The 16,885-nt window shown below is 43.6% G+C and overlaps 1 protein-coding gene across 2 annotated transcripts in view; it reads right to left on the reverse strand.

Moving 5' to 3' along the window:
* LOC129864180 (short transient receptor potential channel 4-like) overlaps positions 1-8,690 on the reverse strand; it is a 122,004-nt gene extending 113,314 nt beyond the window's left edge. The window contains exon 1 of one of the 2 annotated variants that reach the window (XM_055936864.1): positions 8,639-8,690. In XM_055936864.1, the coding sequence (XP_055792839.1) occupies positions 8,639-8,644 (6 nt within the window). In that variant the 5' untranslated portion in view covers positions 8,645-8,690. Of the gene's footprint in view, positions 1-8,577; positions 8,611-8,638 lie in introns of those variants that run through there. The other variant, XM_055936865.1, reaches the window with a different exon arrangement.
* Between the last annotated feature and the right edge of the window lie 8,195 nt (positions 8,691-16,885).

Genomic DNA, 16,885 nt, shown 5'->3' on the forward strand with positions numbered 1-16,885 from the left:
AAAAGTCTGTGAACCCCAAGGCTAATGACTTCTCCAAAAGCTAATTGAGGTCAGGAGTCTGTTAACCTGGAGTACAATCAATGAGACGAGATTGGAGATATTGGTTAGAGCTGCCCTGTAAAAAAAAAAAAACTATTATTGCATCTCACAAGAAGCATTGCCTGATGTGAACCATGCCTCGAACAAAAGAGATCTCTGAAGACCTAAGATTATGAATTGTTGACTTGCATAACGCTGGAAAGGGTAACAAAGTATCTCTAAAAGCCTTGTTGTTCGCCAGACAAATTGTCTATAAATGGAGAAAGTTCAGCATTGTTGCTACACTCCTTGGAGTGGCCGTCCTGCAAAGATGACTGCAAAAGCACAGCGCAGAATGCTCAATGAGGTTAAGAAGAATCCTAGAGTGTCAGCTAAAGACTTACAGAAATCTCTGGAATATGATAACATCTCTGTTGACGAGTCTACGATACGTAAAACACTAAACAAGAATGGTGTTCATAAGAGGACACCACGGAAGGAGCCACTGCTGTCCAAAAAAAACATTGTTGCACATCTGAAATCCGCAAAAGAGCACCTGGATGTTCCACAGCGCTACTGGCAGGATATCCTGTGGACAGATGAAACTACAGTTGAGTTGTTTGGAAAGAACACACAACACTACGTGTGGAGAAAAGAAGTCACAGCACACCAAGATCAAAACCTCATCCCAACTGTAAAGTATGGTGGAGGGAGCATCATGGTTTAGGGCTGCTTTGCTGCCTCAGGGCCTGTATAGCTTGCTATCATCGACGGAAAAAATTAATTCCCAAGTTTATCAAGACATTTTGCAGGAAAATGTAAGGCTATCTGTCCACCAATTGAAAGTTAAACAGAAGTTGGGTGATGCAACAGGACAACGACCCAAAATACAGAAGTAAATCAACAACAGAATGGCTTCAAGAGAAGAAAATACACCTTCTGGAGTGTCCCAGTCAGAGTCCTGACCTCAACCCGATTTGAGATGCTGTGGCAAGACCTCAAGAGCGGTTCACACCAGACATGCCGAGAACATTTGCTGAACTGAACTAGTTTTGAATAGAGGAATGGTCCAAAGTTCCTCCTGACCGTCGTGCAGGTCTGATTTGCAACTACTGAAAACGTGTGGTTGAGGTTATTGCTGCCAAAGGAGGGTCAACAAGTTACACGGTGTGTTCAATAAAGACATGAAAACGTATAATTGTTTGTGTGTTATTAGTTTAAGCAGACTGTGTTTGTCTGTTGTTGTAACTTAGATGAAGATCATATCAAATTGTATGACCAATTTACTTAGAATTCCAGGTAATTCCAAAGGGTTCACATACTTTTTCTTGCTACTGCCATTTGATCTTTGTTGTAGAGTCGAAAACATTTGAGAAATGGTTTATCCATACATCTCCATTTTGGATCGACAACTCTTCGTGTTATTGTTTGTTTAGTGTTTTTCCCAGAAGTGTCTAACTTAGATTCTATGGATTCTTCATTTACTTTGAGCTGATTTCTGATGTGCTGTTCCTTCTTTTTGCATAGTGTATTTCTGTATTGTTTTAGTGATTCACCATACTGAAGGCATAGTCTCAGGTTTTCTGAGTCTCTATGTGTTTGGTTGGATAGGTTTCTCATTTTCTTTTTGATGGTTTTGCATTCTTCATCAACAATTTGTCATTGCTGTTAATGTTCTTTGGTTGTCTGCCTGACATTTTTAGATTTGATAGTGCAGCTGAAAAGGTCAAATATACTGTTTAGGCTTTCTACTGCGAAGTTTACACCATCAGTTATTGTCCAGGAAGTTGTCTAAAGGGGATTGGGTTTGTATTCATAGTTTGCAGTTCCTTTGGATTTGATGCCTCACGATTTAATATTGCTCTGTTCAAGTAGACTGTGTTTTTGCTGTGATCTGATAGGGGTATCAGTGGACTGAAGGAACGCTCTGAGAGACTCAGGATTGAGGTCTGTGATATAATCATTTACAGAACTACTGCCAAGTTATGAGCTGTAGGTGTATGAACTATGAGCTGTAGGTGTACCTACTGTAGGAGTCCCCTCGAAGCCTACCATTGACTATGTACAGACCCAGCGTGCGACAGAGCCGCAGGAGTTGTGACCCTTTTTGTTGGTTGTTTTGTCGTAGTTCTGCCTATGGGGGCATATGGGGGAGGGAATGCTGTCATCTCCAGGTAGGTGTTTGTCCCCCCGTGTGCTGAGGGGGGGGGGGCATATGGGGGAGGGAATGCTGTCATCTCCAGGTAGGTGTTTGTCAGCCTGTGTGTTGAGGGTGTCGGGTTCTTGTCCAGTTCTGGCATGTAGGCCACCACAGACTAGTACATGTCCCTGGGCCTGGAAATGGTTGATGTCCCCCTCTAGGATGGAGAAGCCGTTATCATTAAAGTATGGGGATTCTATTAGGGGGATATAGGTAGCACACAGGAGGACATTTTCTCTGTTGAGATCATTTCCTTTAGAATTTTTTGCCAAATGTAAAATGTTCCTGTTTTGACTAATTTAATAGAAAGGATTAGGTCTGATCTATACCAAATTAAAATACCCCCTGAGTATCTACTTTATGTGACACCTGGTAGTTTGGTGGATGGGACTACCAGCTCTCTGTAACACTCTCTCTCCTCTCTCAATAGATGAGATGTACTTTCTTGTCGCTGCCGGTCTTTCTATCTAATCCCTCTCTCTCTCTCTCTCTCTCAATAGATTAGATGTATTTTCCTCTCCGACAACCTTTAAAAGTAATAGATGAACCACTCTATACAGTTCAGGGAAATTCAGATGCACAGCAGCCTATTCTCTCTCTCTCTCATTATGTAGCAAGGAGGTAGAGGAACAATCACTGTGTCACAAGTCAGACACTGGTGTATTCTGTGGCCCATTAAAACTACATCAGGATTGGTGGGTCCCCTGCGGGACGGTTGAGCTAACAAAGGCTAATGCAATTAGCATGAGGATGTCAGTAACAAGAAAATTTCCCAGGATATCGACATATCTGATATTGGCAGAAAGCTTAAATTCTTGTTAATCTATCTGCACTGTTCAATTTACAGAAGCTATTACAGTGAAAGAATACCATGCTATTGTTTGAGGAGAGTGCATAGTTTTGAACATGAAAAGTTATTAATAAACAAATTAGGCACATTTGGGCAGTCTTGATACAAAGACTTTAACAGAAGTACAATGGTTCATTGGATCAGTCTGAAACTTTGCACATACACCGCTGCCATCTTGTGGCCAAAATCTAAATTCCAGCTGGGTTGGAATAATACATTATGGCCTTTTTCTCATATTTCAAAGAAATGCAAAAAATATATACAGATTTTACCAGATCTAATGTGTTATATTATCCTACATTCCTTTCACATTTGCATGTCCTTGCTTCAGGGCCTGAGCTACAGGCAGTTAGATTTGAGTATGTCATTTTAGGCGAAAATTTAAAAAAAGGTACTGTAAAGAGACGAAACCCTGACGACAGTTTGGAGCGAATCACCTGGTCGTTATCTCTCTCTGTCCACCTGAGTAAATCCAAAAAGCAGTGTCCATCTCTCTCTTCTCTCTCTCCACTCACTCATTCACTCTCTCACACACACTTTTTAACCCTCTCTTTCTTTCCCTTTTACTCTGGCTTTCACCCTGTCCTTCACTGGCTCTCTCATTTTCACTTAATCTCAGTCTCTACCCCTCCAAACTGAGATAACAACATGGGAACCAACAAACCCCCGTGTCCCTGGCTGACAGTTGACGTAACCATATCAGTGTGGATGAGGAGCAGGGATTTCAGCATTAACATATTGTATTAGTGTGTGTGTGTCTCACAGTATTAGCATATTGTGGCAATTGTGATTGTGTTTGATTAATTAAAACCCACGCAAACACTGCTGGTCCCTGAGCAGGTGCTGAGAGAGAGAGAGAGAGATGGAGACAGAGTGGGAGAAAGAGAGAGACAGATAGAGGGAGATGGAGAGAGTGGGTTACACAGAGCGAGTGAGAGTGAGCGGGTTACAGAGAGAACGAGGGGGAGAGAGTGGGAGAAAGAACGAGACAGATAGAGGGAGACGGAGAGAGAGGGTTACAGAGAGAACGAGGGGGAGAGAGTGGGAGAAAGAACGAGACAGAGAGAGGGAGACGGAGAGAGCGGGTTACAGAGAGAACGAGGGGGAGAGAGTGGGAGAAAGAACGAGACAGAGAGAGGGAGACAGAGAGAGCGGGTTACAGAGAGAACGAGGGGGAGAGAGTGCGAGAAAGAACGAGACGGAGAGAGCGCAAGGTTTACTGAGAGAAACAGAGAGAGAGCAACAGTCTTCTTCAAACAGTAATCAGTAACTTAATCTCCTGTTTCAAGAACACCACCTGGACAGGACACTAGTCTATCTCCTGCTTCTGTAGCGTGAGGCAGCTTGATGTACAGTACACTACCTGGACAGGACACTAGTCTATCTCCTGCTTCTGTAGCGTGAGGCAGCTTGATGTACAGTACACTACCTGGACAGGACGCTAGTCTATCTCCTGTTTCTGTAGCGTGAGGCAGCTTGATGTACAGTACACTACCTGGACAGGACGCTAGTCTATCTCCTGTTTCTGTAGCGTGAGGCAGCTTGATGTACAGTACACTACCTGGACAGGACGCTAGTCTATCTCCTGTTTCTGTAGCGTGAGGCAGCTTGATGTACAGTACACTACCTGGACAGGACGCTAGTCTATCGCAGGCCACTACCCCAATCTATCCCCTTAATGCTGAGTGCCAAGCAGAGACACATCGGGTACCACTTTTATCGTCTTTGGTATGACTCTGCCGGGGATCAAAACTCCCAACCTTCCAATCTCAGGACGCACACTACCCACGAGGCCATTGAGTTGTTTTCCCACAGCTCTAAGTACAGACTCCTAAACATTTCCCCGCACCTGTAAGTGATAGCGGCAGGTAGCCTTGAGGGTACTGGTTTCGAATCCGTGAGCCGACAAGGTGAAAAATCTGTTGCTGTGCCCTTGAGCAAGGCTGATAACACGATCTGCTCAAGGAGCGCTGGACAATGGTAACCTTGGTTGTGACCCCACTCTCTAAGGGTGTCTCAGGGGGGACCCACTAGGGTCCACACTGGTTGTATCAATGTTGTTTCCACGTCATTTCAATGAAAATTCCCTGAAACCAACGTGCGATTGGCGTTTGTTGCCAGTGGCGGGTTGGGATGGACAAGAAATACATGTCCATTTCACACTTGTACACGTGTGTAACAGGACTAGGGGCTGTTGTGGTGACCCCAGTAAAATTCCATGTGACTGTTGAGTCACGATAATCTCCTCTTATGCACATTTGTGGCCTGCTGGAGGTCATTTTGCATGGCGCTGGCAGTGCACCTCCTTGCACAAAGGCGGAGGTAGCGGTCCTGCTGCTGGGTTGTTGCCCTCCTACGGCCTCCTCCACATCTCCTGATGTACTGGCCTGTCTCCTGGTAGCGCCTGCATGCTCTGGACACTACGCTGATAGACACATCAAACCTTTTTGCCACAGTTCGCATTGATGTGCCATCCTGGATGAACTGCACTACCTGAGCCACTTGTGTGGGTTGTAGACTCCGTCTCATGCTACCACTAGAGTGAGAGCACCGCCAGCATTCAAAAGTGACCAAAACATCAGCCAGGAAGCATAGGAACTGAGAAGTGGTCTGTGGTCACCACCTGCAGAATCACTCCTGTTTTGGGGGGTGTCTTGCTAATTGCCTATAATTTCCACCTTTTGTCTATTCCATTTGCACAACAGCATGTGAAATGTATTGTCAATCAGTGTTGCTTCCTAAGTGGACAGTTTGATTTCATAGAAGTGTGATTGACTTGGAGTTACATTGTGTTGTTTAAGCGTTCCCTTTATTTTTTTGAGCAGTGTATATATATTTAACCAGGCAAGTCTGTTAAGAACAAATTCTTATTTTCAATGACGGCCTAGGAACAGTGGGTTAACTGCCTTGTTCAGGGGCAGAACGACAGATTTTTACCTTGTCAGCTCGGGGATTCGAACTTGCAACCTTTCGGTTACTAGTCCAACGGTCTAACCACTAGGCTACCTGCTGCCCCGGCTGCCGCACCGGCAGGTAGCCTAATATCACCTTTCAGTGTGGACTGTATTATGATGCATACTGGATGGACTGGTTACCTCATGCTACGCTCCAAACTTTCTATCCATGAGTCTGGGAGAGCTTGAGGACGTATAGGCATAGGCGATGCTATTGTTTCATTGATTGTGCAGGGCGGCTTACAGAGTTAGCCTACAATTATAGTGACTTTGTATTTGATATTTGAATAGCCTAGTTATAGGGAATGTTTTATATTTTCAGAATTAATAAAGGACACGTTAATTCACTTTAGCTAAAGAATATTTCACCACTATGAACTCTCGTTTAGTGAAATATGTTTTGTTGTGAAAACATGTTACTATCGATGTTCCCCAACTGATTTGAATTGGTTTCCCAAATGAAGCACTGGGAAGCTGCAGGAACAGGGTTGGAGATCCCACGGCATACAGAGTTTGGGTGGGAATATCACCTGTTGTGCAGGCTGCATGCTCGTCAAAAAACGTTGATGGTGGAGTGAAATAACCGGAGTAACCAACCTGGCATTATTGACAAACGAACCCTACCTGGCATTATTGACAAACGAACCCTACCTGGCATTATTGACAAACGAACCCTACCTGGCATTATTGACAAACGAACCCTACCTGGCATTATTGACAAACGAACCGGCGGGAAAAGCGGCCTCCATTTGCAATTCCGGTGCATAGGCCTACAGATTAAATAGATTTTTTTCCTGACGGTTTTATTTTATAATCGGGCCATTCATAATCGATTTGACATTTTAGACTAGATTAAATTGAGAATAGTCTGATAGGTGAAAATATGATCACCTGATAAGAGAACAGCTGTGTAAAGCCTGAGACAAGGAACAGAGAGCAAGCTTCTTTTTTTTTTACAACTTTTTTAAATCATCAATAGCCTATAATCGCATCATACGTATATGTATTGATTTCTAAGATATTCTAAGGTTTGTATCATTCACAACTAAAGTTGCCAAATAACTCTAAATCTGGCACATGAAGTAGGACCTGTTTCAAATGATTACTTTTATGCTCAACATAGTCACTTCATATCCAACATAGTCACTTCATATGCAACAAAGTCACTTCATATGCAACATAGTCACTTCATCGCTCTGGAATGGGGGAAATTTTATTTTTTATTTTGTCAGCTAAGCTCAATTATATTCTTCTTACTATAAAATCATATACTATAAAATAATAGTATGGGACTTATACACATATATTGTCTGCTGAATGAACAAGGCTACAGCCTATGGCATGGAGAATAGCCAGATAACATGCAGTAGGCCAACTGATTGTCTGTACTTCTGAAATACATTTTCTTCATATTACAATGTTTATTTAGACCTGATGTCACGACTTCCGCCGAAGTCGGTCCCTCACCTTGTTCGGGCGGTGTTCGGCGGTCGACGTCACCGACCTTCTAGCCATCACTGATCCATTTTTCATTTTCCATTGGTTTTGTCTTGTCTTCCGTCACACCTGGTTCCAATCCCATCAATTACACGTTGTGTATTTAACCCTCATGTCCTTGTCGGAGATTGTTTATTGTAAGTGTTTGTGTACGTATGTACTGGTGTGTATTTAACCCTCATGTCCTTGTCGGAGATTGTTTATTGTAAGTGTTTGTGTACGTATGTACTGGTGTGTATTTAACCCTCATGTCCTTGTCGGAGATTGTTTATTGTAAGTGTTTGTGTACGTATGTACTGGTGTGTATTTAACCGTCATGTCCTTGTCGGAGATTGTTTATTGTAAGTGTTTGTGTACGTATGTACTGGTGTGTATTTAACCGTCATGTCCTTGTCGGAGATTGTTTATTGTAAGTGTTTGTGTACGTATGTACTGGTGTGTATTTAACCCTCATGTCCTTGTCGGAGATTGTTTATTGTAAGTGTTTGTGTACGTCTGTACTGGTGTGTATTTAACCCTCATGTCCTTGTCGGAGATTGTTTATTGTAAGTGTTTGTGTACGTATGTACTGGTGTGTATTTAACCCTCATGTCCTTGTCGGAGATTGTTTATTGTAAGTGTTTGTGTACGTATGTACTGGTGTGCGCCGGGTTATGTTACCCATTGATTTTTATTATTATGTTTCCTGGGTGGTTTTTGTAATAAACTGCGCCGTTGGAAACACAGTTAATTCTCTCCTGCGTCTGACTTCCCTGCCGTCAGTTAAAAACACCCCTTACACTAAAATAAATAATATACTTTTTATATGTAGATGTTCCAAAGGCGTGCATTAGCATCTCCATGACGCTTGTATCCATGGAGATGCTAAACATGTTTATGTTCATTAACGGTCAATTACCATGAGTCTTTTACGTGACAATAACCAGCTGACAAAATATCCGCCACATCACTAAACAGGACAAATTTAAGGCCCAACAATGTATTACTACTATCAGCCCTCCTATCAGCCCCCCTCTTGTGGTTGAGAAGCAGCCCCCCCCCCCGCCACCCCCTCCTACCTGCATGCCTCCGCTGGATTTCTTGTGGTTGAGAAGCAGCCCCCCCGCCACCCCCTCCTACCTGCATGCCTCCGCTGGATTTCTTGTGGTTGAGAAGCAGTTCCACGGCCCCCACCCCCCCCCGCCACCCCCTCCTACCTGCATGCCTCCGCTGGATTTCTTGTGGTTGAGAAGCAGTTCCACGGCCCCCACCACCTCTTTGCGGATGGCGTGCAGCAGAGCGTCACCGACATACACGTTAAAGCTCAGCAGTAATTCTATGATCTCCAGGTTCTCATTCTCTATGGCGATCAGCAGAGCTGTGCGGCCTAACGGGTCTATACAGTTAATGTTGATCTTGAAGTAGATCTCAGCCTCCTGTGGAGAAGGGATAACGATAGGATAACTCAGGGATGGTGTGACAATAATTGGGAAGGGATGATAATGGAAAATCTGTATCATAATAATTATCATGGTAAGTTTGATAACCAACATTGAAGGTAAACTTATTTGAACTCTTTTGAAGAAGTTATTTATTTTCGTCAACTTTAATTGAAGGTGCTGACCATCAACCCACTGAAAACTCCCCCCCCCCCACACACACACACACACACACACGAACACACGAACACACACACACACACACACACACACACACACACACACACACACACACGAACACACGAACACACGAACACACACACACACACACACACACACACACACACACACACACACACACACACACACACGTCCGTCCGCCCCTACCTCCAAAGCCTGTTTGACGCTGCCGTAGTCTCCCTTCTCCACGGTTCCCAGATAGGCCTTCTCCAGGGAAGACAGCTCCGACTCAGACCGGACGATCCGCAGAGGGATACGGTCCCGGTACGAGGAGCTGTCTGTCCGCCGGTAGTACAGCTGAGACATCTCACCTCACCTCAGCTTTTACGGCAGGTGCTGTTGTGGGTCCTGCTGTGGCTAGGGCATCACAAACTGTAACGGGACAGAGAGGGCATGAGAGGGGCAATGAGAGAAGCCCAAAATATGCTGGGTGAGAAATACATTGAGAGATAAGGTGTAGGGTTGATATAATCAAGTATGACTTCATTAGTTGTGGATATTGTGTTGTATATTGATGGTTGACTCTACCAAAACAAAAGGAGCAATAAAGAGATAGAACGAAAGAAATAGAGAGGGCGGGAGGGAGAGAGATAGAGGGAGGGAGAGAGAAATAGAGGGAGAGAGAGAGAGGGGGAGGGAGAGAGATAGAGGGAGAGAGATAGAGGGATGGAGAGAGAGATAGAGGGAGGGAGAGAGAGAACGAAATAAATAGAGAGAGAAAGGGGGAGAGAGATAGAGGGGGGGAGAGAGAGATAGAGGGGGGGAGAGAGAGATAGAGGGGGGGAGAGAGAGATAGAGGGAGGGAGAGAGAGAGGGAGAGAGAGAGAGGGGAAGAGAGAGAGAGAGAGATAGAGGGAGGGAGGGAGAAAGGGAGAGAGGGAGTAAGAGAGACATAGTCCTGAGCAAATTTCAAATTGGCTGCTTACCAAAATACCATTTGACAGACCACGTATATACACTGGAAACCCTTATTGACAGACAAACAAACAAACAAACAAAGCAAAACAAAAGCAATGTCTTCTCATGCTTGTTGATATCAAAAAAGCTTTGACTCAATTTGGCATCAGGGTCTGCTATACAAATTGATGGAAAGAGGTGAGGGATGAAAAACACATGATAATGTAAAATGAATATACACAAACAACAAGTGTGCAGTTAAAATTGGCATTAAACACACATTTCTTTCCTCTGGGCCGTGGGGTGAGACAGGGATGCATCTTGAGCCCCACCCCCTTCAACATGTATATCACCCTACTTGAAGTCAAATGTCTACTGTTTGCTGATGATCTGGTGCTTCAGTCCCCAAACAAGGAGGGCCTACAGCAGCACCTAGATCTTCTGCACAGATTTGGGCCCTGACAGTGAGTCTCAATAAGACAATAATAATGGTGTTCCAAAAAAGGGTCCAGTTGCCAGGACAACAAATAAAAATAGCCTTCGAGCAGAGAAGTAATTATACCTACCTCGGCCTAAACATCATCATCGCAGGTAACTTCCACAAGGCTGTGAATGATCTAAGAGACAAGGCAAGAAGGGCCTTGTATACCATCAAAAGGAACATTAAAATCGACATCCCAATAAGGATCTTACTAAAAATACTTAAATCAGTTCTAGAATCCAATGCCCTCTGTGGTTGTGAGGTCTGGGGTCCACTCACCAACTAAGAGTTCACCAAAAATGGGACAAACACCCAATTGAGACTCTGCAAGCAGATTTCTGCAAGAATATATTTTGTGTACAACACAAAATCCCAAACAATGGAGAGCAGACTTAGGACACGCTAAATCCTGAAAAATAGCTGTCAAATTCTACAACCACCTAAAAGGAAGCGATGCCCACATATTCCACAACAAAACTCTCCCCTACAGAGAGATTAACCTGGAGAAGAGTCCCCTAAGCCAGCTGGTTCTGGGGCTCTGTTCACAAACACAAACAGACCCCACAGAGCCACAGGCCAGCAACACAATTAGACCCAACCAAATTCTGAGAAAGCAAAAAAGATAACTTTTGACACACTGGAAAGAATCAACCAAAAACAGAGCAAATTGGAAAGCTGTCTATCCCTAAACACAGCGTCAAAATACCTGACCACTGTGACTGACCCAAAATTAAGAAAATCCTTGACTATGTACAGACTCAATGAGCATTGCCTTGCTATTGAGAGAGGTCGCCATAGGCAGACATGACTCTCGAGAGAAGACAGGATACGTGCCCACTTTCCAACAAAATTAGGTGCCAACTGAGCTGCATTTCCTAACCGCCTGCTAACTGGATGACCACATTAGAGATATATATATATATATATTTCCCACTGATCATACGAACCCACGATGAATTTGAAATCAAATGAAACATTAATAAACTCTCATAGCTGTTAGGTGAAAGAGTGCAGTGTGCCATCACAGAATTCATATGTGTGGCCCGTTGCCATGAGGAAAGAGCAACCAGTGGAGCACAAACATTGAAAATACCACTAATATTTATATTTATTTATCTTCCCCCACTATTCGTACCTCAACAATTGGCACATTGCTAAAAGACTGTACATAGCTGATAATATAACACTATGTCTCTCTCTCTCTCTCTCTCTCTCTCTCTCTCTCTCTCTCTCTCTCTCTCTCTCTCTCTCTCTCTCTCTCTCTCTCTCTCTCTCTTCCTCCCTCTATCGCTCTCTCTCTCCTCTCTCTCTCTTCCTCCCTCTATCTCTCCCTACGTCCCTCTCCCTCTCCCTCTCCCTCTCCCTCTCTCTCTCTCTCTCTCTCTCTCTCTCTCTCTCTCTCTCTCTCTCTCTCTCTCTCTCTCTCTCTCTCTCCCTCCCTCTATCTCTATCTCTCCCTCCCTCTATCTCTATCTCTCCCTCCCTCTATCTCTATCTCTCCCTCCCTCTATCTCTATCTCTCCCTCCCTCTATCTCTATCTCTCCCTCCCTCTATCTCTCTATCTCTCTCTCCCTCTATCTCTCTATCTCTCTCTCCCTCCCTCTATCTCTCTCTCTCTCCCTCCCTACCTCTCTCTCTCTCCCTCCCTCTATCTCTCTCTCTCCCTACCTCTATCTCTCTCTCTCTCTCCCTCCCTCTATCTCTCTCTCTCTCTCCCTCCCTCTATCTCTCTCTCCCTCCCTCTATCTCTCTCTCTCCCTCCCGCTATCTCTCCCTACCTCTATCTCTCTCTCTCCCTACCTCTATCTCTCTCTCTCCCTACCTCTATCTCTCTCTCTCCCTCCCTCTATCTCTCTCTCTCCCTCCCGCTATCTCTCCCTACCTCTCTCTCTCCCTCTCTCTATCTCTATCTCTCCCTCCCTCTATCTCTCCCTCTCTCTATCTCCCTCTCTCCCTACCTCTATCTCTCTCCCTCCCTCTATCTCTTAAAATGTCTATCTTTCAAAAACATTTTTGAGTGCAATGTTTACTGTTACTTTCTAAAGAAAAATTGTTGATCTTGTTAAATGTGTTTTTTCTCAATTTTGTTTCTTGTTTATTTCACTTGTGTTTCATATCTAAACATATGTTTCCCATGCCAAAAAAGCCCCTTCGAAATGAATTGAATAGAGAGATAGGGAGAGAGAGAGAGAGAGAGAGTGGTGAATAGAGAGATAGGGGGAGAGAGAGAGAGTGGTGTTGACAGGTTTCCATAACAAAGGAGATGCTGGAATGGATGATGATACCTAGAACAACATCTCTTATTGTACAGATCTGAAATGATTGGACAGGTATAATATGGAATTGGTCAAGCCTACTCTCAGAAAGACAATAGGAGGCCTTTTGACCACACTGCCTGTTACACCTATCAATTCCTGTCATAGCTCCACCATGGCATTGAGGTAGCAGGTTTGCTTGGGGTTAGGGGTTCGCTTGGAATTGGTTTTCCCACTAGCCTATAACACCACACATCAGAACTAAGAAGAGCAGAGCTCTAAATTAACTTTTATGTTTGGTAAAAAGTTAAGAGCACCAGAAAAAGAGATTAGTTCAAATATATTTTATAATAGGTGTCACGACTCCCACCGAAGGGGGCTCCCCTGCCTGTTCGGGTGGCGCTCGGCGGTCGTCGTCACCGGTCTACTAGCTGCCACCGATCCCCTTTTCCTTTTCTGTTGGTTATGTCTTATTGGTTGCATCTGTCTCTTGTTTAGTTTAGATTCAGGACTATTTAAGCCTGTTAGGCCCGTCTGTTTTTGTGCGGACTTGTTTTCTGTTAGTCGGGGTTGTTGCGTGTGGTGTTCCTGTCTGTTTGTGTGGTCTTGTTTTTCTGTTAGTCAGGTTGTTGCGTGTGGTGTTCCTGTCTGTTTTTGTGCGGACTTGTTTTTCTGTTAGTCGAGGTTGTTGCGTGTGGTGTTCCTGTCTGTTTTGGGCCCTGTGTTGGGTTGGACATGTTTTGTTATTCGCCTGTTGTTTTGGCCGTTTGTGTTGGATGCTGGAATAACGGATAACAGTTTTCCCATTATCCTCTGCTCTCTGGGCTTGACTCTGTTTTCCCATTATCCTCTGCTCTCTGGGCTTGACTCTGTTTTCCCATTATCCTCTGCTCTCTGGGCTTGACTCTGTTTTCCCATTATCCTCTGCTCTCTGGGCTTGACTCTGTTTTCCCATTATCCTCTGCTCTCTGGGCTTGACTCTGTTTTCCCATTATCCTCTGCTCTCTGGGCTTGACTCTGTTTTCCCATTATCCTCTGCTCTCTGGGCTTGACTCTGCACCCACCACTCCAGGCTCTGTGACAACAGGCCTAATGGAAATCTTACTTTTGAAACACATTCTCCTGGAGAACCTATCCAGGAATAGGATCTCTTTTACTTTCTGCCAGTGCTATCTGATACCATAGACCTATCGATATCCTAAACCTACTGGAGCTACTGATACCCTAACCTACTGGAGCTACTGATACCATGGACCTACTGATATCATAGACCTAGTGGAACTACTGATACCCTAGACCTACTGGAACTACTGATACCCTAGACCTACTGGAGCTACTGATACCCTAGACCTACTGGAACTACTGATACCATAGACCTACTGATAACATAGACCTACTGATACCATGGACCTACTGATACCATAGACCTACTGATATCATAGACCTACTGATACCATAGTCCTACTGGACCTACTGATACCATAGACCTACCGATACCATAGACCTACTGATACCATGGACCTACTGATACCATAGACCTACTGATAACATAGACCTACTGATACCATGGACCTACTGATACCATAGACCTACTGATACCATGGACCTACTGATACCATAGACCAACTGATACCATAGACCTACTGGACCTACTGATACCATAGACCTACCGATACCATAGACCTACTGATACCATGGACCTACTGATACCATAGACCTACTGATACCATGGACCTACTGATACCATGGACCTACTGATACCATAGACCTACTGATACCATAAACCTACTGATACCATAGACCTACTGATACCATAGACCTGCTGATACCATAAACCTACTGATACCATAGACCTACTGATACCATAGATCTACTGATACCATAAACCTACTGATACCATGGACCTAATAATACCATAGACCTACTGATACCAAGTACCTACTGATACCATAAACCTACTGATACCATGGATCTACTGATACCATAGACCTACTGTTAAAATAGACCTACTGATACCATGGATCTACTGATACCATAGACCTACTGATAAAATAGACCTACTAATACCATAGACCTACTGTTACCAAGTACCTACTGATACCATAGACCTACTGATACCATAGACCTACTGATACCATGGATCTACTGATACCATAGACCTACTGATACCATGGATCTACTGATACCATAGACCTACTGTTAAAATAGACCTACTGATACCATGGACCTACTGATACCATAGACCTACTGGACCTACTGATACAATAGACCCACTGTACCTACTGATACCATGGACCTACTAATACCATGGATCTACTGATACCATGGACCTACTGATAAAATAGACCTACTGATACCATAGACCTACCGATACCATGGACCTACTGATATCATAGACCTACTGATACCATGGACCTACTGATACCATGGATCTACTGATATCATAGACCGACTGATATCATAGACCTACTGATACCATGGACCTACTGATACCATAGACCAACTGATAAAATAGACTTACTGATACCATAGACCTACTGATACCATAGAGCTACTGGACCTACTGATACAATAGACCTAATGATACCATATACCTACTGATACCATAGACCTACAATACCATAGACCTACTGATATCATAGACCTACTGATACCATAGACCTACTGATATCCTAGACCTACTGGAGCTACTGTTACCATAGACCTACTTATAACATAGACCTAGTGGATCTACTGATACAATAGACCTACTGATACCATAGACCTACTGATACCATAGACCTACTGATATCATTAACCTACTGATACCATAGACCTACTGATATCATAGACCTACTGGACCTACTGATACCATAGACCTACTGATATCATTAACCTACTGATACCATAGACATACTAATACCATAGACCTACTGATATCATAGACCTACTGGACCTACTGATACCATAGACCTACTGATAACATAGACCTACTAATACCATAGACCTACTGATACCATAGACCTACTGATATCATAGACCTACTGATATCCTAGACCTACTGATACCATAGACCTACTGATACCATGGACCTACTGATATCATTAACCTACTGATACCATAGATCTACTAATACCATAGACCTACTGATATCATAGACCTACTAATACCATAGACCTACTGATACCATAGACCTACTGATATCATAGACCTACTGATATCCTAGACCTACTGATACCATAGACCTACTGATACCATGGACCTACTGATATCATTAACCTACTGATAACATAGACCTACTGATACCATGGACCTACTGATATCATAGATCTACTGATATCATAGACCTACTGGAGCTACTGATACCATAGACCTACTGATACCATATACCTACTGATAACATAGACCTACTGATATCATAGACCTACTGATAAAATAGACCTACTAATACCATAGACCTACTGTTACCAAGTACCTACTGATACCATAGACCTACTGATACCATAGACCTACTGATACCATGGATCTACTGATACCATAGACCTACTGATACCATAGGTCTACTGATACCATAGACCTACTGTTAAAATAGACCTACTGATACCATGGACCTACTGATACCATAGACCTACTGGACCTACTGATACAATAGACCCACTGTACCTACTGATACCATGGACCTACTAATACCATGGATCTACTGATACCATGGACCTACTGATAAAATAGACCTACTGATACCATAGACCTACCGATACCATGGACCTACTGATATCATAGACCTACTGATACCATGGACCTACTGATACCATGGATCTACTGATATCATAGACCGACTGATATCATAGACCTACTGATACCATGGACCTACTGATACCATAGACCAACTGATAAAATAGACTTACTGATACCATAGACCTACTGATACCATAGAGCTACTGGACCTACTGATACAATAGACCTAATGATACCATATACCTACTGATACCATAGACCTACAATACCATAGACCTACTGATATCATAGACCTACTGATACCATAGACCTACTGATATCCTAGACCTACTGGAGCTACTGTTACCATAGACCTACTTA

This window comes from Salvelinus fontinalis, chromosome 10 (genome assembly GCF_029448725.1).
Source record: "Salvelinus fontinalis isolate EN_2023a chromosome 10, ASM2944872v1, whole genome shotgun sequence".
Classification (NCBI taxonomy): Eukaryota; Metazoa; Chordata; class Actinopteri; order Salmoniformes; family Salmonidae; genus Salvelinus; species Salvelinus fontinalis.